Source organism: Brassica napus, chromosome A5 (assembly GCF_020379485.1).
Source record: "Brassica napus cultivar Da-Ae chromosome A5, Da-Ae, whole genome shotgun sequence".
NCBI lineage: Eukaryota > Viridiplantae > Streptophyta > Magnoliopsida > Brassicales > Brassicaceae > Brassica > Brassica napus.
The window spans coordinates 22,440,696-22,466,560 of NC_063438.1; the positions used below are offsets into that span (position 1 = coordinate 22,440,696).

Genomic DNA, 25,865 nt, shown 5'->3' on the forward strand with positions numbered 1-25,865 from the left:
GAGTAATATTAAAACCAATTATAACATTATTTAAATAAAATAAAATATTAGAAATGCTATAAACCAAAATAAATATTGATACGATGCTATTCGTTGTTTTCTTTTATGATTAAAATTCAATCATTCGATCACTTACCAACTGTCACTAATTAATTGGAGGCAAATTTGCCGTTAACAGCTTTTCCTTCTTTATCCTACTTTCAATTTAAATGGAAGGATACTTTTCCACGCATCATTTATGGTCAGAGTTAATGTTGCCATTGGCGCATATCCTTTCTGCAGAACTACATTAAATATGGGGAAGCACAAACTGAAAATGTTTACATGCCAACCAAGCTTTGTTTTGCATATATACATTTGTATTTTATGTCTTAACAAAAGTTAAGTGATGTTTTTCTTTTAAAACACAAGTTAAGTGATGTTAAGCCCAAAGCTTGTTTATCAGCATCAATGATATGGTGTTTCCTATCAATATTATTAAAACATAAGTACTTTTGATACTATTTTGAAACATGGATAATTACATTGTTTTTTAGTAATTTCATTAATATAATTACATTACCTATCTTTTTATATTTCAGACAGTTTAACAATTTCATTTATTATATTACATTAACAATACATCAGATCATTAATTATATTACCATAATAATAATAGTGCATATTTTTATTTATTAGTTAATCATCATTAATTTTGTGCCAATTATAAAATCAAAAATATAAAATAACTAGGGTTTACATATGGTTAAACGTTCGGTTTAGTTTGTTTTACTATTTTTTTTTTAATTTTAGTGTCAATCAGTGCGAAATTACATAGCCAAAAACATAATTCAAAGATATGCTTTTGTGAATAAAATAATAATTTAAATCAAAATAATAAAAATGTATTATATTTATTGTCACTTAATTTTAACTCCATATAATTATTTTACTAAATAAATTTTTTTTCTATTTTATTTAATTTAACCAAACACATAGAAATAGTCATTTTTATTAGTTTATAAAATCACTTAGGCATAAACATTGGCTATCCATATAGGTACGGATTGTTCTTTTCGGGTATCGTTTTTTTGGCCCGCTTGAATGTTATAAATTTATGTGTGGGTTTTGAGTTGAGTCATTTTGGGTCTGGATGAGTTCGGTTCTCATGTATAGGAACCTAAAAATATCTACATAACAAATATATCTGAAACGGGTTTGGATATTTGTACAAAAAATAACCATATTATCCGATTCAGTCCATAAGAATGTAAGAACCAATATACGCGCGGGTATCAATTTCTAGTGATTTCTTATGACCAATATTAACTAAATGGGAGAGTATCAATTTCAGTGCTGATAAACACTGTATTGATGTTTGTTATTGGAACACCATAGACATTGCACATTAGAATTTACACAACTATTCTAATGAATCCAATGTAAACTATTTTTCTCCAACTAGCTGCTTCCACATGTATCAAGTTGTTTCCTCACTGGAAGAAATGACCAACTTAACCGATACCCTTCAGGCACAGCACTCATCTGTGTCACCATTCTGTTTTTTTCTCTCAAGTCGTTTCTTTCCGTATCTCCAAGCCACTTGAATCTGCATAGCTGCTCGTAGCCTCCAATAAGGAGACTCATACCTTATGGCTCCTTGCACACGGTTGCTCCTTAGGAATCTAGAGAACAAGCTCGTTACATCTTCAAGATCTGCTACACTCAGCGAAAACGCCTCCACGTTTGTCACACACCTAACACTTCTGTTGCTAACCAAACCTTTTGTCGGCATCTTTATCCTCGTCCCATCTGCAAGTTTCATTAACATATCCACTTCCAATCTTAGGGAGTTACAAACACATAGACCACAAAGCTATTAGCAAAAGGAGGCGTACCAGGGTCTACCGAAGAGCGTTCGAGGCACCAAGTGAGGAGTTCTTCACCACAAACGTCTCCTTCTGACAATGGCAGAACAGAACCGTCTTCTCCAATGCTCTCCATCTCACCTCTCACTATGAATACCATTTTCTCAACTAGACCTTTACGGCGCAACACCGTGCTACTCCTTATGTACCTCCTTTGTTTCAGCCTCTCACGGATAGCATCTAAGATCAATTCATCCATCAAAGAAAATATCCACACCTGCATACCAATAACAGTTCAGAACTACCTCTTTCTACAGTACACAGAAAAATATTTAGTGAAATGTATTCATTGTGCTTATGCTTGTTTACCTTCTTGAGAAACTTGAACAGATGGCGTTTTATATCTCTCTGAATATCATCAGGCATATTCTCAAAAATCAGCTCCTCTTTAACTCCTCTAGTAGCAGCCCAATTGAACCGCTCAGCCTCTCGCACCCTCCTGCATTTGTTGAACAAAGCACTGAGTTAGTTCAGCCCAATTCAAATGAGAAGCAAAGTTTAAAAGGATATATATGAAGTAGTGAACATACTTCCTTATATCGTCTGGCAACAGTCTATGGCTCATCCACTGCTCCACATCACGCTGTCTCAGCATCATTTCCGTCCTCCTATTGACAAGCACAAATCATCATCATCTCATTTGGTCAAGTCACCATTTGTTATAAGTATTTTCTCTCTTGAAATATTATTGATGAAGTGTATATACCTTCTATCAAGAGCTTGAAGGAAGTTATGCATGTTACCGATAAGCCGCGCAAAAAGCAAAAGCCCTAGTCCGATGATGCCCATTGTAAAGTAAACCTCCCCTACTGAGTAACTTGGGGTTTGGTTTCCAGCAAGTGTGCTTATTTGCTTTCAGAATTCAAAATGAAAAAAAAAAAAAGAACAGTTTTACATTAGGTAAGTGTGATTTAAAGGATTATATATATAGTTTTAATAACAATCAACTTAGTAGAGCCTAAACTACCTGGAATCCCCAAAACAGAGAGAAACTGAATCTTGTGAAGATATTACGTTGAGTGGTAAGATTGGCTGCATTCAAATAGATCCCAAATGAAAATCCACCGTCTTGAAAACAAGCATTAACACTCTCACTATCTCTCCAGAGAGCTCGTAGATAGCTTTCCCCAGAAGTACAGTCTATAAGATATCTACGTTCATCCATCGTAAAATTCCCAGCTTGTAACAAGCATTTGTTAACTCTCTGACAATACAAACATGATAAGAATCAATAAAACCACTAGGAGTTGTGAAAACATTACAAAATGTGGTACTTACCTGGAGCCCTGCAAGATACCAGAAAGAACCAACAGCATGACCAGCAAGAATGAAGGTGAGAAGATTAATTATAAAATTAGACCAAGCTGACTCAAAGATGAACCCGGTCGGTGTTTGTCCAGCAATAAGTGGAAGAAGCCTGTATAGCTTTGGAATGTACTGGAATAGAAATATGCCAATTATAGCGTTCTCCTCAAATTCTGACTTGGGTAGTATCGATAATATCATCAGCTGCAAACAATACAGAGATCATATGGTAAAAAGACATCTTCAAGTTATTAAAAAAAAAAGCATTTCAAGGGTTAATACTACAAACCTGTGGCACAGGATAGACTATCACCACGTCAAGAAAAAACTTGCCTCGCAAGTAATTACAAGCAATTTTCCTTGGATGATCAACTAACTGGCCAGCACCAACTATTCTAGACTCAGGAGCTACATAGGCCAACCGAAACTGCGGAAAATATGACAAGGAAGAAACACATTAAAGCCAAATAAGTTTCTTTAGGTAGGAAAAGAGAGCAAAAGGAGACACACCTGAAGCAGAATGTTAATGAAGAATACAAAATCCGACATAGTTCTCAGAAACAAAAATAATGTCGCCTTAGGCCAATCAATATCTGTGCATTTGTTGTCCTGTAATAGTCTCAAAACTCATGAGAAACATATACAGTCAAACAAGAGAGTGATGGAGCAAGAGAAGGAGACGTACATCTCTGATTAATAAGAGGTATACGAAGGCAGGATCTATAAAGATAGACAGCAAGCATGAAAAGGCTAAGAAACGAGTCCACATTTGAACGAATTTGGAATGAGGATTTATGATTCCAGGTAGGCATCTACGAACATAGGAAGCAAGCAGCTTAGCCCAGCCTCTATCATAATCATGCAGAGCTTGGCGGTTGTGTGTAACATTTACTTGGGTCTAAACAAGAAAAACAAAGATGATGCTTTTGTCAGTTGTGTATAACATTTACTTGGGTCTCAAGCTAAGTCGAAGAAAACATACCCTAGAGTCAGAAACTACTCCGTAAGTGTGAAACTGAGCAGCTTGGAGGTTGTAGTAAGAAGGACAAGTAGTACAGTAAGGATCGTTACACATCCCTAGCTGTCCAGACTTCAATAGATTTGCGTTTTTCAAGAGGGCTTCAACAACTTCTTCGGAAGGAATATCAACGGTAGAGGAGGAGAGGGAGGATGCAGGAGGTTGAACAGGAGAGGGAGGGAAGAAAGACTGATCAGGTCTACGAGTATCGTAAAGAGGACCACTCATGTGCACGGAAGGAGATGGTCTACTCTGTGTTCGACGAGGGCCACTTGAGTTTTCAACTCTGTTACTGGAGTAAGTTGAATCAGAGAAGGAAATGCTACGATTCCTCGAGTGTAAAGCACGAGATCTTGCTTCTGGAAATTGACGAAGCATGGGAAACTCGTCGCTTTCGTTTTCGTTCCGGGAAGCCATGTTCTGGACGAGAAGATGGTCCCCCAAAAGCCTAAGGTTAGCTGGAGAAAAGTACAAAACGATGAAACAGAGAAGAAGGAGAAGACAGATGACAGAGACTTGTGTTTTTTGAGTTAGCCCGTCAAGAATGAAGTATTATACAGTTTTATAGTGAAAATGGAAAAACATCTAACGTTGAAGGAATCTCTAATAGTCAAGATGAAAACAAAAATTAAATGTTACATACTGGATCGCTTGCTGAAAACTTATGCCTCCATGAAACTTCGAAAAAAGTATTTCGTGTAATCTCTTATATATTAATCGAGAACCGTTATAACATGTGAATTATGTTATATATCATTAATAAAATTTATCTTATAGTTCTTAGAAAAACAAGTTTTATTTAACATTTCTATAATATTATTTAAAAAATCAGTTTCATACGTGTCGCTATTAAACTAATTATTATAATTTAACTATAATGATAACAACTAATTAATTATTTAAATATCATTATTAATGTATTATTCAACTTTCTTTTTGTTAGTATTTGTTTCCATATCACCTTATTATCAAAAGGCAATACCTTTCATAATTACAATGATAATATTAATTTAATTATTAAAATATCATTATTAATATATTTTATTTGACTTCCTTTTCTGTTAATATTTGTTTCCAAATTATCTTATTATCATCTTATTTTATTTGACTTTCTTTTTGTTAGTATTTGTTTTTATATTTAAAACATATTATTTAAGAAAAACATATCATTTTTAATATATAAAGGAATCTAATATCAAAAAGGAACTTTGACTTTCTTCTTTTTGTTAATATTTGTTCCCAAATTATCTTATTATCAACAAGGAAATTTGACTTTCTCTTTTGTTAATATTTGTTCCCAAATTATCTTATTATCAAAATATGTCAAAAATCGATAAGATAATTATTTTGTTAAGAAATCCTATGTAATATATTGTCCCACTGAAATTATAAATTAATAATTATATATAAGTACAAACAAACAATTGTATTGTTTTTTTATATTCACAATAGAATTATCTCTACATTTTCTAACACTTATATATATATTGTATTTTGCTAAAATTTAATAAAATTATATCTAAACCACATTTAAAATTTATAGAACATATTTTATATACACCAAATAATATGAAAATCAAATTTCAAAACTTTTAGTTATGTATATTCGTTTTTTGAAAAACTAGACTAATTAAAAATGTGAAAATAATAACTAAAATGTTTAGATGGCAAACAAACTTTGTTTTGTATACAATTGAATGTTATGCCTAAATGAAAGTTTTGTTTTCTTTTGGATATCTTATTTGGGGGGCTGAAGCCAAACCGACTAATTCTTTGGTGGTCTGTCTACCAGACTAGGTAAATTCAATTGTTCGCAATAAGAATTTTAGATACTTATATCGCATGACCACAATAACAGATATATTTAAAATGGTAGGTTTCGAACCCAGAATGCTTATCAGCTTTCCAATTATGTTGTACCACTTGACCACGATTTTGTGGTTGTCTAAACGATGTTAACTTAAGCCCAAAGCTTTTGTTTGCCAGCATCAATGTACCTTCTATCAAAATCAAATTTCAAAACTTTATATAACCAATATTAACAAAATGGGAGAGTGTCTAATTCAATGCTGATAAACACTATATTGATGCTGATCTATGTTACCGTTTTTTTCTGGTGGAAAGCTGGTTGTTAGAACACCATCGACATTGCACACGAAAAAAAAAAAGTCCACTATAAAGTATTCTCCTCCACTTAGCTGCTTCCACGTGTATTCAAGTTATTTCCCACTTCCTTCGACAACACCTGACCAACTTAACCGATAACCTATAGGCACATCACGCATCTCTTTTATCACTATGTTATCCTGTAACAATAATCTCTCAAGTCGTTTCTTTCGGTATCTCCAAGCCACTTGAATCTGCATAGCTGCTCGTAGCCTCCAATAAGGAGACTCATACCTTATGGCTCCTTGCACTCTATGGCTTCTTAGGAATCTTGAGAACAAGCTCGTTACATCTTCAAGATCTGCTACACTCAGCGAAAACGCCTCCACGTTTGTCACACACCTAACACTTCTGTTGCTAACCAAACCTTTTGTCGGCATCTTTATCCTCGTCCCATCTGCAAGTTTCATTAACATATCCACTTCCAATCTTAGGGAGTTACAAACACATAGACCACAAAGCTATTAGCAAAAGGAGGCGTACCAGGGTCTACCGAAGAGCGTTCGAGGCACCAAGTGAGGAGTTCTTCACCACAAACGTCTCCTTCTGACAATGGCAGAACAGAACTGTCCTCTCCAATGCTCTCCATCTCACCTCTCACTATAAATACCATTTTTTCAACTAGACCTTTGCGGTGCAACACCGTGCTACTCCTTATGTATGTTCTTTGTTTCAGCCTCTCACGGATGGCATCTAAGATTGATTCATCCATCAACGAAAATATCCTCACCTGCAAACCGATAACAGTTGAGAACTACCTCTTTGGAGGAAAGTACACTATACAGAAAGAGAATTATGGAGCAGTGTATTCACTGTGCTGATGCTTATTACCTTCTTGAGAAACTTGAAGAGATGGCGTTTTATATCTCTCTGAAGGTCATCAGGCATATTCTCAAAAAGCAGCTCCTCATTAACTCCTCTGGTAGCAGCCCAATTGAACCGCTCAGCCTCTCGCACCCTCCTACGTTTGTTGAACAAAAAACTGAGTTAGTTCAAGTTCAACCCAATTCAAATGAGAAACAAAGTTTAAGAGGCTATAAAGTGAACATACTTCCTTATATCCTCTGGCAACAGCCTATGGCTCATCCACTGCTCCACATCACGCCGTCTCAGCATCATTTCCATCCTCCTAAAACACATAACACAAAATCATCATCACACTTGGTCAAGTCACCATCTCTTATAAGTATTTTCTCTATTGAAACACTATTGATGAAGTGTATTTTACCTTCTATCAAGAGCTTGGAGGAAGTTGTGCATATTACCGATAAGTCGAGCGAAAAGCAAAAGCCCTAGTCCAATGATACCCATTGTAAAGTAAACCTCCCCTACTGAGTAAGTTGGGGTTTGGTTTCCAGCAAGTGTGCTTATTTGCTTTCACAATTCAAAAAAAAAAAAAAGTTTTACATTAAGTAACAGTGATTAAAAATATTATATAGTTTTAACATCAATCAGTATAATAGAGCTTAGTTTACCTGGAATCCCCAAAACAGAGAGTAACTGAATCTTGTGAAGATATTTGGCTGAGTAGTAAGATTGACAGCCTTCAAATAGATCCCAAATGAAAAGCCACCCTCTTGAAAACAAGCATTAACACTCTCACTATCTCTCCAGAGAGCTATTTGTGACTCCCGTGCATAGTTAACCCCACGAGCACAGTCTATAAGATTTCTACGTTCATCCATTGTATAATTCCCAGCATGTAACAAGCATTTCTTAACTCTCTGAAAAGAAGAAATGAATACAACAAGGAGAAGAAACAAAAAAAAACAATACAAACATGATAATAATCAATAAAACCACTAGGTATTGTGAAAACACTACATAATGTGGTACTGACTAATATGTATACCTGAAGCCCTGCAATATACCAGAAAGAACCAATAGCATGACCAGCAAGAATGAATGTGAGAAGATTAATAATAAAGTTAGCCCAAGCTGACTCAAAGATGAACCCCGTCGGTGTTTGTCCAGCAAGAAGTGGAAGAAGCCTATATAACTTTGGAATGTATTGAAATAGAAATACTATGCGTATAATGTTCTTCTCAAGTTCTGATCTAGGTGTGCCTAAGTGTGCTGGTAGCATCGATAATATCATTATCTGCAACACACACATGAGATATCAAGAACATCTTCAAATTAACATTACTCAAAAAAAAAAAAAAAAAAACGTTTCAACGGTTAATACCACAAACCTGTGGCATAGGTACGACTATCAACAGGTCAAGAAAAAACTTTCCTCGAAAGTAATTGCTAGCAATTTTTCTTGGATGATCAACTAACTGGCCAGCACCAACTATTCTAGACTCAGGAGCTACATAGGCCAACCGAAACTGCGACATGAGGAAAGACGTTAAAGCCCAATAAGTTACTGTACATAGGAGAAGAGAGCAAAAGAAGACACACCTGAAGCAGAATGTTAATGAAGAATATAAGATCCGACATAGTTCTCAGAGACACAAATACTTTTGTCTTAGGCCAATCAATCTCTATGCATTTGTTGTCCTGTAATAGTCTCAAAAAATCATGAGAAACATATATATAGTTAAACAAGAGAGTGATGGAGCAAGAGAAGGAGACGCACTTGTCGGATTGATAAAAGGAATAAAAAGGCGGGATCTATAAAGATAGCCACCAAGCATGAAAAGGCTAGGAAACGAGTCCACATTTGGACGAATTTGGAATGAGGATTCATGATTCCAGGTACCATTTTACGAACAGAGGAAGCAAATCGCTTAGCCCAGCCTCTAGCATCATCATACAGAGCAGTGCGGAACTAAAAAAAAAATCAAAGTTGCTTGTGTCAGTTGTGTATGACATTTACTTGGGTCTCAAGCTAAGTAGAAGAAAACATACCCTAGTGTCAGAAACTACTCTGTAAGTGTGAAACTGAGCAGCTTGGCGGTTGTAGTAAGAAGGACAAGTGGTACAGTAAGGATCATTACACATCCCTAGCTGTCCAGATTTCAATAGATTTGCATTTTTCAAGACGACTTCATCTTCTTCAGACGGAACATCAACGGTAGAGGAGGAGTCAGGAGGTTGAACAGGAGAGGGAGGGAAGAAAGACTGATCAGGTCTGCGAGTAGAGTAAAGAGGACCACTCATTTGCACCGAGGGAGGTGGTCTTCTCTGTGTTCGAAGAGGGCCTGTGTAGCCTAAAACAACACTTGAATTGTCAACTCTGTTAGTGGAGTAAGTTGAATTAGAGAAGGAAACGCTACGGTTCCTTGAGTTGAAAGCCCTTGTGTTAGCACGAGATCTTGCTTCTGGAACTGGAAGAAGAATGGGAAACTCGTCGTTTTCGTTTGGAGACGCCATGTTCTTGACAAGATGAAGTAGGAGAAAGATGGAAAACGGTGAAAGTAAGAAGAAGACGATGACAGAGACTGTGTTGTGCTAGTCAAGGATTAATAATTTTATAATGAAAAGGAAAACGTCGAACTTTGAAGGAATCTTGATTCGTTAAAGTGAAAAATAAATAAATAAATGTTACATACTGGATCTTCCTATGAACATGCATCAACGAAACTTCAAAAAGGTATTATCGTTTCACTAGAAAACCTCAAGAAGCTGCCTCTTTTGTGTTAGTTCAACATTTCTCATTTTTGTAACTATACTTTGCGAAATGGTTAAATCGTGTAATTATTTTATATGATAAACTTTAGAGAAAGCTGTTATGAAAAAATAAAATAAGAAGTGTCAAGTGTGAAACTACTTTAAAAGGAATTAGATTGAATTCTCACCAAAGTCATGGCTTGGCTTATTCTAATGCAGTTAACTTTTTTTAGATTATCATAACGTGGTTAGTACAAAGGGTTGTTCTTTTGTTCTTTGAATTCAAAATTCATTTGGTACAAAATATTAACCTTTTTTTTTTACAAAATATTAATTTTTAAAACACTGAATTTCCAAATAATAAATTTCTGGGGTAAGGCTCTCACCAACTAAATACGTATAATGTTCTAAATTTCAATGGTTATAAAAAATGGAAAAAAAACACTTTCAAATTTTAACAAGTATATAACTTAACCAAGCAAGGGTAATCTTGTGGTAAGAGAGAGAAATGACTTGGGGTAAGGCTCTCACCAACTAAATTGTTATTGTTTTATCAGACGAAGATAAACTATACCCTAGTTTAACCAAGCAAGGGTAAACTATACTTTATGTTTCATTACAAAATCTAGGTATGGACAAGTCGTTGGAACGTATCACTTGAACTTCAGCCCAATATCCTCAATTAAAAAAATAAGTATATAACTTTTTGACATTAACTAAAAGGCAAATCTCCAAAATAGCATCTTTCTAAGTTTATATCACAAAAATAGCACTCAAAAACTAAAATGACCAAAATAACATTTTATCTTTTGAAAAATTTAAATTTTTTTATTTTTTAAAAATTTAAAATCTTATCCCCAAAACCTCACTTCTCAACTCTAAACCCTAAAACCTAAACTCTAAACTCTAAACCCTAAATTCTAAACCCTAAACCCCACCCCTTGAATGCTATTTTTGTGACTTTTGATCTTGAGCGCTAGTTTGAGAACAAAAACTTGATTTAGTGCTATTTTGGTCTTTTTCTCTTTACTAAATAATTAATAATTCAAGAGTGTGAATAAACTAAGCCGCGTGTCTGACATTCAATTCTTTACTTACCCTCCTGTCCTGTCAGGTCCTTGAAGGTCATCATGCTTTCTTTTCTTCATGTAGTAGAAATAATAGATAACTAGAGCTTAACCCGCGCGGATGCGCGGATATTTTTCATAGTTATGCGTTCAATTTAATATATATTTTTTAAAATTGTTTCTATTGTGTTGGTATTTAAAAAAAAAAAACAATTGAGTTAGCTACATAAAAACACGCTTCGAAAACTAATAAGAAACAATCTCACCTTTTCTGTGTTGTGTCAAGGAGATTTATCAAAGATTATACTATATTTTTTTACGAAGGTTTGCGTAAAAGTAATATTCTTCCTTAGGTTTATCAGAGATTACTCTTAGATACTTCAAAAAAAAAAAAAAAGACAACTCTTCGATGTGTTGGTGTTTCTGTTCTTCTCGCAAGAGCTTCTTTGACAGCTTTTGCAAACTGATCCCACATGCTTGTTGTGATGCAAGTCCAGTAGCTCCTTGAATCTCTTGTGGTCAAGCTGTTTTCTTAAAAATGAGATACCTGCAAACTCAACATAGTAAGCTAAGAATCACATATATGTTTTCTCTGGCACTACGTCAGTTGTCATGAAAATTGAATGGATTCAGAATATTACATCTGATGTATATATCACGAGCTGCAATGTATATCTATGTACTTATGTCGAATCCCAATGCTTTTAGAACCAAAGCCACCTCCTCTAACGTTAGAGGACACATCCCTTGCACCCTCCTCTCCTCTGAGACTTCTTCTTCTTTTTCCAGCAGAGATATCAGTACCTAAAGAATACAGAATAGACCAATGAGTTAACAACAACAACATAACAAAGCACGTGTAAAAGACTTTCAAACTCGAAGTCCTGAATAATAGTATTGGTACCAAACTCCTTCCCCAAGTGGATCATATCAGCCCATATTTGCTTTGCTTTCTCAATGTCCAATTTCCTCGCCTTTATGAACCTCATTATCATGTCATAGTCATCATGTTTAGAGGGTAGTAGCAACTCGTCCATGACCAGGCTTGTCTAAACTCATCAACTACTTGAAAATCCTCGACATCACGAACATCTTCAACGGAGACCGAGCTGACTCAGCCTTCTATTTTCTTCTCTTTTCCTTCTTGAGAGTGTGTTTGAATTTGGTAGAGGCATTGATGGCTTTCTTATTCAAAGAACCCATTTATGTTCTCCTCTCATTTTCTTAATTCTCAAAGTTAGACTTTCTTTCTTCTCATCACTTCTCTACAGTCCATCAAAACCTGAAAAGTATTTCTTTTAATTTATAACTTCTTCTGAAATTGAGGAACAAAACCCTAAGTACCCAGAAATGAAATTGTAGAGATTTTCACTTTTCATGATTTGAATTTGTAGAGATTATGGGTTTTGTTGTGCCCAGAAGAGATATTGCAGAGATTTTCAATTTCAATTACAGTGAAATCCAAAAAGCAAATTAAGAAATTTAAAGGTAGAGCATTAGATGGAATGAAACAGATCTGATTGACTTACATGCACCTGGAGATTTCTTTCAACTAAATGATTGAAGAAATAGAAAATCTTGCTCGAATCAAAAAGAATGGCTGATCCACGATCAAACTGATATCACCGAAACTAAATTTGGTTTTTTATTTCTTTTAAATCCAATGAAGATATAAATTAAATTAGTAAGATAAGAAGACAAAACATCCTTAATGGAGCGTGTTTTATTAGATAGTTATTAAGTTTCTTTTATATTTTAGTTATAACATTTTTAATAGGTCTGAAATTAAAACATGCCATGGTAAGTTTTAAATAGGACTCTGTTTTAATAGATTAGATACTAATAACGTGTTACTTTTCCTTTTTCAAAAAGGATCGTTTATTCATTTATATTTCTCTGCCATAAGATCAATAATTGCCATTACTGATCTGGATTCAAAATTAAAATTTCCAATTCGTCACCAACTAACACATGCTATCGATTCTACAGTGTATCTTCTTTCTGCCTTTTTACCCAATTCGAATCTCAAAATTCAAAATGATGAAAGGCTTTTAAGCCCAATAGTAAATGGGCCGCAACGGCTAAACCCAAATACTTTAGCCACGTGTTAACAAATGAGTGGTACAAAATCAAATGCTTGTTGCTTTGGCGGATTTTGCCTGTTATATGCTCTGCACTGATGCAAACGACCAGACGTGTCAGCTCTCTTCTCTCTCTGTTTCAAGGTTTGTATCTTTCTTCTCCTTCCTACTAAAAACCTTTCATTAATCTCCATGATCGTAAGATCTCTTTCTGTACATTTATTACGTTATTGGAAAAGTCATCAATGTCTATATCATGTCTCTCTGGATCTACGCACATTTACATTTTTCCTTTATAAAAATGACTAACAAGAACAAGTACCCTTCAGGTTTGAAGAAGATGAAGAGCAAAGGAACCATGGACGTCGTCACTCATCTTCCTCCACAGTTGCCATCTCTCTCCGGTACTATTCCTTTCTTTTTGGAGCTTTCCTCAATTTCAAATTTTCAAAAACAAAAGCATAATACTGTTGGACCCACTTTCTCTCTCTTTGTTTGTCTTCTTTCTCTCTCATCATTTCTTGTCTGAAAATGTTGGAAACAATAGACCTTGAAGCTCGGATGCAACTCCTGCGTGTGTCTGCTTTTGAAGAAAGCCAAGGAGACGATGATACATTTGCTCAACGTGCTGAATGGTTTTACCACAGAAGACCTCTACTTCTCTCCCTTTGTCTTGACCTTTACAACGGCTACCTCACTCTCCTGGGCCGTTCTCATCAAACCAGACCGAACCAGCAGCTTAAACACGCACCTTCTCATCCAAATCACCTCCTCCAAGATGACGAAGACTGCGTTTCAGAGGTTGATTCCGGTAGCGAGCTCAGTTCCGAGAGCACCTTATCCTTTCAACAGATGGAAGATCCTGCTGCGGTTTCAGAGAAAGTCGACGAGCTTGTGTCCCAACTTGTGACTGCAAACTTGGACAAGGAGATTCTGCAAGACGAGTTACTCAACAAGGAGGAGAAGTTTTGTGAAGCCGCCAAGACCATAGAGCTGTTGAAGAAGTTCGTCATGTTGCTGGAGATGGAGAAGGAAGTGGCTGTGGAGGAAAACGCTAATCTTGGATACAAAGTCACGTCTCTCTTGGAGGAGAACAGAGAGCTAGCCACTGAGGCGTTGTTCATGAAGAACGAAGCTGTTGGGCTCGCTAGGTGTGTGCTTAAGATGAGGGATGACCACTTCCACAAGGTCTGCATCCTCCAGGACCGCATCTATTCGCTTCAGGCATCGCAGAACTCCGAGCCTGTCTATGATAAGGTCTCAACCGGATGCTTTGGCCTGGATAAGTACAAGACCAAGAAGAAGAAGGAGAACAAATCCGAAGAGAAAAATGGATTCAAATGGTTGAAGAAACTGAACAACATTAACCTCTTCACAAAGTCCAGCCTTAACCCATCAGCTGCTCCATCATGCTGCACTTCTCAACTTGCCTAATTAATCTATCCTTTGTTGTATTAGTAAACTATGAACAATACATACATGACTATGTGTATGTTCTACCGCCTTGCTTTTAATGCTATTTAGTGCATCGTCCTGATGCACAGTTTGTTCTACCCTGCAAACTATTTGTGACTCCTCAATCCACAAATGTATGGTTTACATGACTTAACTAATCTAGCAAACACAACAATGTCATGACCTTCCCACCCATACATGCTTACTGCTATAAACCTAGACTGAGCTTCAGAAAAAAATAGAGAAAACAAAGGCAAAGAGATAACAATGCTTCATCAGGGAAGCTGGTTCTCCAGCTTGATGATACTCTCTGCCATTTTCTCTTTAACTTCGTTCATGCTAAAGTCTGAAGGAGCAAACCATACAGTTGGCGACAGCTCTGGCTGGGAACTCTTGACAAACTATACCAACTGGACACAGGGAAGAGAGTTTCATGTCGGCGATGTCTTAGGTAATTTCCCTAACTCCTAGCTTCTCTAGTAGTCCTTTGTTCCATACCATTTTGCAAGAAACTATGATCAGTTGTTTCCAACTCCATCCTGGCTAAAATCTGCCTCTCTTCTTCAACAGTTTTCAACTACAACAAGGACCAGCATAACGTTATGCAAGTTAACTCTACCGCTTACGCAGATTGTGGAAGAGATAATTACATCTCTCTCTTCACCAACGGCAACGACTCAATAATTATATCAGAGGTTGGAGAGCACTGGTTCATCTGTGCAATGTACGATCATTGCGAGAATGGCCAGAAGCTAAGTATTAATGCAACTCTTTGAGTATTGTTGATGAGTGATAATCAAAGATAGGAAGCTTGTTGTTTGTGCCATCTCTAGCACCAGAATAATGTCATATACTTGAATAACATCATCTGAATAATATAATATCATTAGCTTGAATAATATAGACAGCGTAATCTCATTACCACTTGATATACTAATGACACCTATAAACAACGTAATTTGGAACTCTTGAAAACCCCTCTACCCAAAGAAAGAGACATTATTGCAACGGTTTTGACAGAGAAAAGAATTGCCCTTAAAATGACAGATATGTAGTGAGCTATATGCATTCAAAACAACTCCAAATGTCAGGATTTAACTCACATCTGCTTCAACAGCTTTCTTTTGAAGGTTTGCAATCCGCGCCTGCAATGATAGTTAAAACACCAACCATAGGTTTCAAATAAGATTATGAGACTGTAAGAAACTGAAGACACCACTATGCTTGAATGCTAAATAAAACGAGACAAACCTTGAATGATTTTGATCTTCGAAGGGTAGGATCTATCTCTAAACACTTCAAGTATGACTTCTCGGCGAGATCATATTGACCTTGTGCAACGTAAACATCACCTTGGAAAATGTAGGGCTGTTATATAAACAATAGAACCAACAGTAAGCTTTCGAATAAGAACATATAGAACTTCAAAAGAGCTACACATCTCTGAGTATTACCTCATAATAGTTAGGAGCTAATGCTAGAGCTTGGCTTATATCTTCAAGAGCCCCAGAGTAATCAACCATTCCTAGTTTCGCCACTGCTCTACAATCCCAAGATTCCAACAATCTATGAATAACCAGTATCAAGAAAACAAAATTTGTACCTTCTTGTACCTGTGTTTGAAGATTCTATGCAATCCACCGTATGGTTTCATCTCTAAAGCCTGTGTAAGAAGCGATTCTGCCTCCTCGAAGTTCCCAGCTTCGATCTGAGTGAGAGCATTGTTCGTGAGCGCCAAAGCGGAGAGAGCCTCCGCGACGGCGGAGGAAGAGGAAGCTTCCCTGCCGTCGCCGCATAGGCTGAACAGGATCTCAGCGGCTCGAGAAGGCGTGGCGCAGTGACGAAGGAAGAGGCCTTGAGGGAGAGCGACGAGGTTCGGACCCGAGCCGCATCGGCCGAGGCATCCGCAGGGATTGACTCGGAGTTGGGGAGGCGCGAGGGACGTTAGCGTCTCGAGGATTTGGAATGAGCCTTGTTTACGGCAGGTGCGGTTCGTGCAGACGCGAAGCTCCTTCGTCGGTTCTGCTGAGCTCCGGCAGGTGAACGCCGGCAAAGCGACGGAAGCCATAACGATAAGGAAGAGAGTATCGAGGGCGAGAAGAGTTTTATTCGGTTAAAGATGCGCGCCTGAGACAAACCGGAACTTTAACCGGTTTAATCCGGTTTTATTTGGTTTAAACACCGAATGTTCGGTATCCGATGGAACCAAAACCAAGATACCACCATTTTACACAATGTGAAGCCTACAAAAGTAAATTTTCAGGCGTTTTACACGATAAATCGGTTATAAGAGAACTGAATTTTAGAAAAATCAGTTTAGACGTTGCCTAGCTGCCCTTAGTAGTCTTTTACAAAGCGTTTAATTACCGTTAAACAATTTTGTGCACATTATTCAAAAGTCTGCATCCATTATAAGACCATTTTTAACGCTGGCGTTTAAGAGGATTCTTAAAGGGTGGGTTACCCGGTTTTTTATAAAAACCGTGTTTTCCGCGTTTTCTATAAGAGCCGAGTTTAACTTGGTTCTTGCACTACTCGCGGATCCCACTGACACGTGTCAGCCCGCGATTGGTTTGTCTTTTAATTTTTTCTATTAGACAAAAAAAAATCAAATAAGAACCTGTGCAGCTTTAATCATATGCTTTAAACTAACAGAAATTGTATTTACACTGATTTTCTAAAATGACTCGTAGACTGGAAAGACACAAGATGTGGCAATCTCTATTGTATGCAACATGATGACCATGGAGATTGAAGATAAAACCAAACAAGTCAGTAGCAACCATATATATAACATTCTAAGGTCTTTCACTATCAATCATTGAACATATACAAAAGCAGGTAAGGAGACATCATTAAATCATGCTTGTGCATCGAACACAATCCAGTCCCTCCATAGCTCCTGCACCTGTGACCAAACCACCTTGTAAAAACTTAAACTTCTTAGGTATCACAGTTACAAGACCATTTGGGCCACTCTCCTTTTGAAAGCATTTACATAATCCACGCAACAAGTTCTCCCTTGAATCATACATATTACCAAAGCAAGAAAAGGAATAAAGTTGATGGGGGTAGATAATAAGAAGCAATCATCATTAGATGAGACATTTAGAAAAGTGACTGTTGCAATCATTATGGACCAATCAATTGATATTGCTTGTACAACAATTCAAAATAATACACACTGGTGACTTTTATTGCTTTTTCTTTTGGTCCAAGATCTTTCTCTCCCATTGTACTTTAATGATTTAGTTACAAGCAACCAAGATTGAATATAGAAAAATATATATTGAAAGATAAAAGAAACATAGAAAAACAGAACAAAACTCCATTGTTGACTTTTGAGTTCATCATAACCCCATCTTTGCCAACCTGTTGACCATAACTAAAAGCCCACATGATGATTAAAAGCTCCATCTTCTCCTTCTTCTTCTTCTTCCTGTTTCATTCACATATAAAGGTTTAGAAACGTTAAGACTTGCTCACATATGGTAAAAGAAAAAAAGTTGTAAGCCTTTAAGCCTTACAGTCGAAAGTAGCCCAGCTCGAGGGTGGTGCAATGGTGGTTCTTCTATTCTGATACAAATCTCCAGAGAAAATCTCATTCTTTTGATTTGGCTTATTGACATTTATCCCCACTGGTAGAGGTAGAACATATACATTCTCCTTCATCTTCATATCTACCGAGCCCTGCATGGTAGAAAGAGTTAAATGTTTTGTGATCCTTCTACGTCAATCTGGTGAGATAACATACCGCACGGATTCTTGTTTCTGGTGGTGTAACTTCAAGAACGTGCTTAAGAAGGATATCTTCATCGAGGGAACGAGTTCTTGTTTTCGTTGGAGTCTCAGGCTTATGTCCTCTCTCTACCGAGTGACTAACTTTGCAGCTTAGCTGGTTAACTACAGGAGCCGGTTGTTTACCTCCCGGTGAAGCCCATTTCTTATCGTTGTATCTAAGAAGCACAAATAGAAGAAAACAAAAAGCTGTAAATTGTGTTGTAGCAAATGAGGAATGCAGCAAACACTTTGTAGCATAGAAAAGAATCAATACTTTGCTCTGATAAACGCGTCGCTTGAACTTCTCTCGAAATGAGGAGGCAGTTCTGATTCCCAATACTGATTTGCCTTAGCATTACCGGTAGCTACAGACAAAGAGAACAAGATCAATCAATCAAGCTATGGGATTGATACTGAGTTTCAACTAAATGGGTTAATTATATTTACGGATAATGAATATCAACTAAATTAATATTAACTAATAAGAGGAGCTTACATTGCATGAAAGCAACCTGATCAGGTAGCCATGTATCCAGAGTTATAGACCTCACCTGTTTCCGAAAAAAAAAACCATCAACATCAGTAACGTGTCTGATGCATGTTTCAAACACAAAGAATTTAAAAAAAAAAAAAAACGAGGAAACCTGAGAGATGTGGACACCAAGGCTGCGATGGATTCCAGAACATTGCATACATATGAATATCCCAAGGTTCACACTTGCCCATCTTGGTGCCCTACAAAATAGATTAGATTATCAAACAAACAAACACAAAAACTCTAATCATTATGTTGAATGAAGAAGAATAGTAGTATCTTCATGATGCTTACTTTGATCTACAATCAGCACATTCTCGATTGTCTGGATGCTTTAAAAGTGCTTCCAATATCTGTAGTAACCACACACACATGATTGGGTAAAGTAATGACGTAACCTTTTAGACGCAATATAGAAAAGATGGAGGAACCTTGGAATGCTTGGCGTTGAGCTCCTTGGAAACAGAGGCCTTCCCGTTCATTCTGATGTGAGAATAGAGAGAGAGGGGAGAGGGAAGCAATTGAAAATGAAACAAAAGTTTGTAATAGAGAAGGAAAATGATCTCGAGGAAGAACGGATTTGAAGGAGACAAGAGGGAAAGATCAAAGAGCGAGAGAGAAGAAGAAGGGTGACGGTTTCTCGTACCCTTTTTATATCCGTGACTTCGACACCTCAGCTCTCTCTCTCTATTTTTGTTTAATTATGGAAACACAATTAATAATGGGAGGAGAGAAGTTGGGAGAAAGTGAAGGGTCTGAAATGAAAGAGACTGAAATGAAATCCCAAGGTGATGAGAAAGTGAGGGAAAACTTTTTTTCTTTTTTTTTATATGAACGGAAATCAAATTTCAAAGGATTCAACATGGACTCCTTCTTTAAATGTTCTGACAAATCAGATATAGCTTTATGCTGCTTTGTTACTTCAAATTCTGTGTCGATATGTCTGTAAACAGTTACTTGTCTGGAATTTATGTTGTTAATGGTTTATAAAATCAACACCATTTTAGGCTCTTCTAAGTTCTAAACAAATCCTTTAACTCATCCATGTCCAACAAGCTTGGATCTTAATAAATATCTTTTATATAAACGGTATCTTGAGTGCTCTCCAACAAAGTGAAAAAAAGTTTCAACCGTTTTTTAATTATAAGATAATACTAACTGAAGATAAGAAAAAAAAATATCTGAAAAACCAATGGTGTCTATATTTTCCTCTTCCAAATGGCACATGCAACTCAATATGAACTCAATGAAAAATACAAAATAGAGAAAATGACCAATCTGTATATATTCCATAAACACTACAATCTAATTTACACGTGAGGACCACACTTTAGATTTTTATAATAAGAAAACACTACCAGTCACAACGGTTCAATTTCTAAAAATGTCATTTTTGACAATTTTCTTTGCAAACAAACAAAAAAAACAAACTGATCTTTAACCAGTGGAGCTGTGGTTGTAAAAGCGAGAACATTGTATAGCAGGCCTTGAGAGCAGAGGTGCAACTTCTATCGGACACGTGGACAAACCAACAACTGGATCCGTATCCATACAGTTATACGACAAACAGAGCGAAACAGAGTCCGGTAGTTGAAAGCCAGAGTTCCACGGGAATCTCGTTAAGTAGTTATGTTGCAAGAAGAGCGTTTTCGTCGTACCGTTGACCAAGCTCTTGATGTACTCCTCTGGAATCTCTCCTGTGAAACGGTTGTTGTTCAAGAACAGAGACTCTGCTCCGGCGAGGGAAGGAGGCAACTCGCCGGAGATAGAGTTATGGCTCAGATCAACGACGGAGCCCTGAGGTAACATTGACAGTGACGTGGCGTTGATGGATGTGAAGTTGTTTCGTTGTAGGAACATTGATGTGGTTGTGGAGCCAAAGAGTGATTGTGGGATCGCTCCGGTGAACCGGTTCATGCTGAGATCGATGTACGTAAGGTCTGTGAGTGGCTCCAAGGGGATGATTGCGCCGGAGATTGAGTTTCCGGCGAGGGATAAGTACCGGAGAGTGGTGGGGAAAAGAGGTGGGAGTTGGCCGGAGATTTGGTTCGTCTTTAGGTCTAAATGGAGCAAAGGGCTAGAGACAGGTTTAACGTTGTCGGAGAAACGGTTTGAGGCTAAGACAAGGACTTTGAGATGAGGAAGTGTGGTTAGAAACGGAGGGAGAGAGCCTGAGAGTTGGTTATAGCTGAGGTCAAGAGTGTGGAGGTACGAGAGAGATGAGAAAGAGTTTGGTATAGGACCGGTTAAGCGGTTTCTGGTTAAGGAAATGACTCGAAGGAGAGGGAGGGTATCGAACCGAGGAGGGAGAGGTCCGGTGACTAAACCGGGGTAGAGAACGAGTTGGGTCAAATGGGTTAGGTTGGAGATGGAAGGAGATAGTGAACCGGAGAGGTTAGGGCCGAGAGATAAGGCGGAGACACGGCCGAGGGAAGTGCAAGTTAGGCCTGCGAAGGTGGAGCAAGGGTCAGGGGTTGTGAAGTCCCAAGTTGAGAAGAAGGCTGAGCCGGGCATGTCGGTTAAGGAGTCTCTGATGGATTCGAGAGCGGCTTGGTCTGTTGGAGCTAGGGAAGAGAAAGTGGAGTGGACGAGAGTGAGGAGAAGTAAGAAGAAAGTGTAGTTCATGTTTTGATGTTTATTTTAGTTATCTTTTTTTTTCTCTTTGAAGTTTGGTGAGAGTGTTTTGTATTTAAAGAGAGGGAGAGAGGGGAGCGCGTGGGAGAGGGTAATAATGAAGTCAGAGAGAGTGTGTGATAGTGAGTGAATGTTAACGTTATGGATTCTTGTTAGAAAATGTGTTTGTTAATTTATTACGCCTCTTTTTTGACTCTTGTCGGTGACACTGGCGGTTGTATTCTCTTTTTGCATTCAAAACTCCTCAGAGGAGGTAACTCAAAGATGAAGCAGATTCATCTAATCCTGAAAGTCAAGTTCGATTAAGTTTTGGATATACATAGAAAGTTATCAGAAATATACAAAAAAAAATTAAATTAAATTTCGGTTTGTTTGATTTGATTTTCCTTACATTATATTCAGTACTAGTTGAATTTGTTTGGTATACAAAAGTTCCCTAATAGTGTAATAACACACGATTCAATTATTGTACTAGATTTAAGACTTTTGGAACTTACCGACAAATTTGTTTGAAATTCGGTTACTCAACTAAACTAGCACATATACTAACACATTAAAGTTCCAATAATATCACCTATCGATACTGACTTCAATATAAACAGTTTCGGATGCTTCTTCTAAGTTCTAACCAAGTCCAAAAACATCTAATTGTTAGTTATCACTTAGTTAGAATGCCCATGTCTACATTAAGGAGTATTATTCCTTGATGTGTAAATGAAAATCATCTAGGCTTGTTATAGCCAAAATGAGATTTTATAAAGTCTTGTGAAGAAGATACATGTAATAGACTAACGCTAAACTCTATTAACCTAACTTTACAAATTGAAATTCCAACAAGTCTCATATATTATATCCTCAATCTCCAAATCAATCCATCTATAAGTCTCTATCATCCAAGAAAGATCATTTATAGAATCTTGATGTTGCATGTGCTGTATGAAACTGAGACTTCAAGCTTCCAAAATGCACATTAATTTTGAAATAAAACAAAGGACATGGCACAACTTAAAGAAAATAAAACCCTGATAATACTAGGCACAACATGATATTCACGCAATCTAAAACTCTAAAGGAACAGAAGTCCAATTTGGAACATAGGCACAGTGAGAAAACCAAGTGATCCTAGATGCAAGGCTGTTTAGGTCAGCACCTATATGAATCTTATCGCACGTATCTCCCTTGACAATATAGATGCAAGGCTTTCCACTTTCATCGTCCCCACAACACATGACTAGTGTCTTGTCATAGATGAAGTAACTAACACCATAAAGCTTATTAAACAACTTTGGCAAGTTAGTTGCTGTTAGAGTCATCAACTTCATCCACACCACTTCCTCTGTATCATCAATCTTCCTCTTCGTTACCCAAATATCAATCTTCCTTGTCAAATAGCATTGCATTAACAACGAAAACCGATCTCCTTTGAAAACCGCGAGAACATGCTCATCACAAGAAGGGCTTTCTTGAAACGGAAGGAGACAGACGGGTTTGAAAATCTCACTAGAGAAGTCAAAGCTTTGGATGAAATACTCGCGAGTTTGGCGATTGCAAGCAATCCAATACAAATTTCCATTCAAAGACACATGTGAACTTTTAGCTGTTTCAGACATGGGCATGTCCTCGTCAGGTGTATCAATAAACCTCAACGTTTGAAACGCACACTCGTAGATCACAACTCTGTCAGGGTATACATTTATCTGGTCTTCGGGTGGACTTCTAAAATATTCCAACATCTTGTAAACATTGTCCACAACCTCCATGGAAACTCTCTGGAGGTAGCTATTAATTGTCTGGACTTTGGAAGGACATCTCATATACCCTAACATCTTGTAAACCTTTTCAGGCCTACTATTGTCGTACCCTAACCCAAAAACATCGAAGTGTTTGTCCACAACCAAGTTGATCCACTTAACCTGTCTCAGCCATGGATTCCAGAGTGATGTCTTCTTCTCCCAAGGGCGTGGATAGTTAAAAAACAACAACTCATCGCATGTAGTGATGTTTGCGTTATGCAAACATAAACCAAGGCGAGAGGTGTGTCGCTCAAGCAACTTCATAGTTGGATCGGTGATGTCTATCGAATAAATGGTGTGTTTGGTCAGGAGGATGAACTGAGGACGGGGGAGGGACAGGTGGTTGTAGATGAAACTCCTGTCGTTGAAAAGAGAGTTCCATTGTTTGCATACGGTTCTGAACCGAACGAGAACTTTAGGTGGAAGACGAGTGAGTATTTCTTCCTCCAGTTCCCATGGAAGCCTAGCTTGCGGAGGAGGCATTAGGAGTTTTTGTTTTTGTTTTCGATTTAGTTACTAAATGAATAGCTATGACTATATGGTATCAAATATATACGTTCACTTTTTTCTTGTTAGGAAAAAAAAATATACTATAGGATTCAATACATTCAATGCTTTTAAGGAAATTAGTCTTCAATGAATAATTTTGAAAAACAATCTTGGAAAACAAGTAAAACTTGAGAAACAAGTAAATTCATAACTTCTTAGAAACGAGTTTAAAAATGGAAATCAGCAAATATAAACTTGTGATTGGTTATATATCCCAATACATGTTTTACGTTGCACTAAATTTAATCAATTCGGTATTTAAATGACAATATCAATATGTTTTCAAATGAAAATTAGTGGTTTGATTTTGGTTCCAAGAAATCTAATGTTCTCTTTTTCATGTATTTTAAAAGCTGGAGACTCACTGATGAATGATCAAACATATGGTTTAGTTAGTGATACAGATTCGTTATGCCAACACTATTTGTAACTCCACTGAAATACATGAAAAGAGAAACAGCTTGAAGAAACCTCTCTAATCATATGCTAATGCAATGAATGAGTCAGCTTCAGCTTCAGATTCATTCACAGTTCCATAAATTAACTAAACCTCTCTACTCTTCGACGACGCAGCTCATCCAAAGGAATATCACTAGAAGAAGAATGTGTCTGTCTCTGGTTCACTGACCATCCGTTTCCTCTACCTCGTCCCAAGCCACACATCTCACAAACACTTTGCAAACCAGAATTGTCATAAGTACACGACTGGCATCTCCAGACACCACTCTGACCTCTCCCCACTCGTCCTCTCCCTGTTATCCTCCTCCTCCGAGACCTAACCAAACTGCTCAGAAACCTCAACGGCAAAGTCACGGCTCGAGTAACACCTCTAACAACCATACTCACAGGGTCTAAACCTGAGTGAGAAGACCTCTTCAGCTTCAAGTAGAGAATCCCCGCAAGAATCCCACCCAAATGCCCAAGAAACGAAGCGCTAGGCATAAACATCTGCACAAGTATCAACTCTGCCCAAGCAGCATACTTAGTCGGAACTAAGATCCCATACACGCTGGTGTAATCCTCATCCCGAGAATTGAGAACAACTTTCAAAGCAAAGATGACGCCAGAGAACCCCACGGAGTACTCACTGTAAAAGGCTCTTTCGTAGTCGAAGAACACGTGGAGGGACTTGGCTAACAGCAACGTGACTCCTTGGGACATACCGAGAAGCGCAAACACCATCGAAGCGAACTCGCTGCTTCCCATGGATGTCTCCAGCTTGATACCTTTCCAGAGAAGAGACATCATGTTGTAGACTAAGTGAGGCTCGTCTAGATGGTAGAACGGTGATAGAAAGAAGCGTTTCAAGTCCTTGTGCTGTAAAAAGTCACAAACTTTGGATTCTTCTAATCTCAAATTCTCTCAAGAAATTACATTAAAGAGAATCGAATTTGGGGTTTACCTTGAGGATGAGGTTTGGATTGAACCAGACCTCGTTGATGTGAGGGATGAACGGATCGATAAAAGACGGTCTGAGATAGACGAGAGTGTTGGCGGCTAATAGACCCGCCGTCACCGGAGGTTTCCACGGGAGTCTGTAGTACTCAGCGACGGTGCTGAGGGCCAGAAGAGGAAGCATCCCTCCGCTTGCTCTTCTTCTTCCTTCAACAGAATACGCCATTGAAGCTTCGAGATGGTTCTTTACTTGTGATCTTCTTCTTCAAAATCTCTCTCGGATTCGTAAAGTAATCTCATTTATTTATTACTTGTCTGGTCTCTACGAAAACAAATCCTCCAGACGCTTCTTTACACGTGGGACCCACCTTTGTCTAACTAAACTCTCGGTTTAGGATACTTCTGTTTATTCTGGTTTGGTATTCTCGGTTATCTCGGTTTGGCAACAATTCCATCTAAGTAAACCGAAACGGTTAGACTTCTGGTTAATTTAGATTTGTATAATTTTATCCGTAAAGAAGCAAATTTGGGGAGGGGGGTTTGGTTAGATTTCGATTTATTTTTCAAAAAACTATATATTATTGGTTAAGTTTGGTTAATTTGATTAATTTGGTTTGGTAAT

The 25,865-nt window shown here is 37.4% G+C and overlaps 9 protein-coding genes and 1 long non-coding RNA gene across 12 annotated transcripts; 2 read left to right on the forward strand and 8 right to left on the reverse strand.

Moving 5' to 3' along the window:
• Positions 1-1,292: 1,292 nt before the first annotated feature.
• Positions 1,293-4,742, reverse strand: LOC106345295 (putative cyclic nucleotide-gated ion channel 19). The gene is made up of 8 exons (XM_022688301.2): positions 4,213-4,742; positions 3,898-4,110; positions 3,723-3,821; positions 3,502-3,639; positions 3,186-3,416; positions 2,875-3,111; positions 2,614-2,759; positions 1,293-2,515 (listed from the first exon to the last, which is right to left on the reverse strand). The coding sequence occupies exons 1-8, from the start codon at positions 4,645-4,647 to the stop codon at positions 2,329-2,331; spliced, it is 1,686 nt and encodes a 561-aa protein (XP_022544022.2). The 5' UTR covers positions 4,648-4,742; the 3' UTR covers positions 1,293-2,328.
• A 1,663-nt stretch (positions 4,743-6,405) lies between these two features.
• On the reverse strand, positions 6,406-9,717 carry LOC125609001 (putative cyclic nucleotide-gated ion channel 19). The gene is made up of 11 exons (XM_048779693.1): positions 9,253-9,717; positions 8,981-9,172; positions 8,803-8,901; positions 8,592-8,729; positions 8,249-8,497; positions 7,872-8,120; positions 7,625-7,770; positions 7,448-7,525; positions 7,228-7,357; positions 6,880-7,126; positions 6,406-6,793 (listed from the first exon to the last, which is right to left on the reverse strand). The coding sequence occupies exons 1-11, from the start codon at positions 9,715-9,717 to the stop codon at positions 6,450-6,452; spliced, it is 2,337 nt and encodes a 778-aa protein (XP_048635650.1). The 3' UTR covers positions 6,406-6,449.
• Positions 9,718-11,294: 1,577 nt separating this feature from the next.
• LOC125609002 lies at positions 11,295-12,736 on the reverse strand. Its single transcript, XR_007339513.1, has 4 exons — positions 12,551-12,736; positions 11,926-12,303; positions 11,663-11,825; positions 11,295-11,568 (listed from the first exon to the last, which is right to left on the reverse strand). It is a non-coding gene; the product is annotated as an uncharacterized LOC125609002 (long non-coding RNA).
• Positions 12,737-13,177: 441 nt separating this feature from the next.
• On the forward strand, positions 13,178-14,655 carry LOC106452007 (kinase-interacting family protein). Its single transcript, XM_013894012.3, has 3 exons — positions 13,178-13,246; positions 13,432-13,506; positions 13,650-14,655. The coding sequence occupies exons 1-3, from the start codon at positions 13,201-13,203 to the stop codon at positions 14,534-14,536; spliced, it is 1,008 nt and encodes a 335-aa protein (XP_013749466.2). The 5' UTR covers positions 13,178-13,200; the 3' UTR covers positions 14,537-14,655.
• Positions 14,656-14,824: 169 nt separating this feature from the next.
• LOC125609004 (mavicyanin-like) lies at positions 14,825-15,456 on the forward strand. Its single transcript, XM_048779695.1, has 2 exons — positions 14,825-15,008; positions 15,128-15,456. Exons 1-2 carry the CDS (start codon positions 14,825-14,827, stop codon positions 15,331-15,333), a joined length of 390 nt encoding a protein of 129 aa, XP_048635652.1. The 3' UTR covers positions 15,334-15,456.
• Positions 15,126-16,719, reverse strand: LOC125609003. Its single transcript, XM_048779694.1, has 4 exons — positions 16,171-16,719; positions 16,012-16,099; positions 15,809-15,925; positions 15,126-15,702 (listed from the first exon to the last, which is right to left on the reverse strand). Exons 1-4 carry the CDS (start codon positions 16,623-16,625, stop codon positions 15,652-15,654), a joined length of 711 nt encoding a protein of 236 aa, XP_048635651.1. The 5' UTR covers positions 16,626-16,719; the 3' UTR covers positions 15,126-15,651.
• Positions 16,720-17,732: 1,013 nt separating this feature from the next.
• On the reverse strand, positions 17,733-19,543 carry LOC125609005 (probable ADP-ribosylation factor GTPase-activating protein AGD15). Of its 3 annotated transcripts, XM_048779697.1 has the most exons (8): positions 19,304-19,503; positions 19,167-19,225; positions 18,982-19,072; positions 18,834-18,888; positions 18,612-18,702; positions 18,312-18,513; positions 18,085-18,247; positions 17,733-17,996 (listed from the first exon to the last, which is right to left on the reverse strand). In XM_048779697.1, coding segments are annotated over exons 1-8 (714 nt in total). In that variant the 5' UTR covers positions 19,355-19,503; the 3' UTR covers positions 17,733-17,994. The 3 variants fall into 3 exon arrangements, with proteins under 3 accessions (XP_048635654.1, XP_048635655.1, XP_048635653.1); XM_048779698.1 differs by having other exon boundaries at positions 18,834-19,072; positions 19,304-19,543; XM_048779696.1 differs by lacking the exon at positions 17,733-17,996 and having other exon boundaries at positions 18,074-18,247.
• Positions 19,544-20,050: 507 nt separating this feature from the next.
• LOC125609006 (leucine-rich repeat receptor-like serine/threonine-protein kinase BAM1) lies at positions 20,051-21,617 on the reverse strand. Its single transcript, XM_048779699.1, has one exon. It carries the CDS (start codon positions 21,495-21,497, stop codon positions 20,310-20,312), a length of 1,188 nt encoding a protein of 395 aa, XP_048635656.1. The 5' UTR covers positions 21,498-21,617; the 3' UTR covers positions 20,051-20,309.
• Positions 21,618-22,503: 886 nt separating this feature from the next.
• LOC106345291 (protein SUPPRESSOR OF NIM1 1-like) lies at positions 22,504-23,782 on the reverse strand. The gene is made up of 2 exons (XM_048779127.1): positions 23,314-23,782; positions 22,504-23,208 (listed from the first exon to the last, which is right to left on the reverse strand). The coding sequence occupies exons 1-2, from the start codon at positions 23,780-23,782 to the stop codon at positions 22,565-22,567; spliced, it is 1,113 nt and encodes a 370-aa protein (XP_048635084.1). The 3' UTR covers positions 22,504-22,564.
• Positions 23,783-24,153: 371 nt separating this feature from the next.
• LOC106422820 (rhomboid-like protein 14, mitochondrial) lies at positions 24,154-25,548 on the reverse strand. The gene is made up of 2 exons (XM_048779700.1): positions 25,251-25,548; positions 24,154-25,165 (listed from the first exon to the last, which is right to left on the reverse strand). Exons 1-2 carry the CDS (start codon positions 25,467-25,469, stop codon positions 24,389-24,391), a joined length of 996 nt encoding a protein of 331 aa, XP_048635657.1. The 5' UTR covers positions 25,470-25,548; the 3' UTR covers positions 24,154-24,388.
• Between the last annotated feature and the right edge of the window lie 317 nt (positions 25,549-25,865).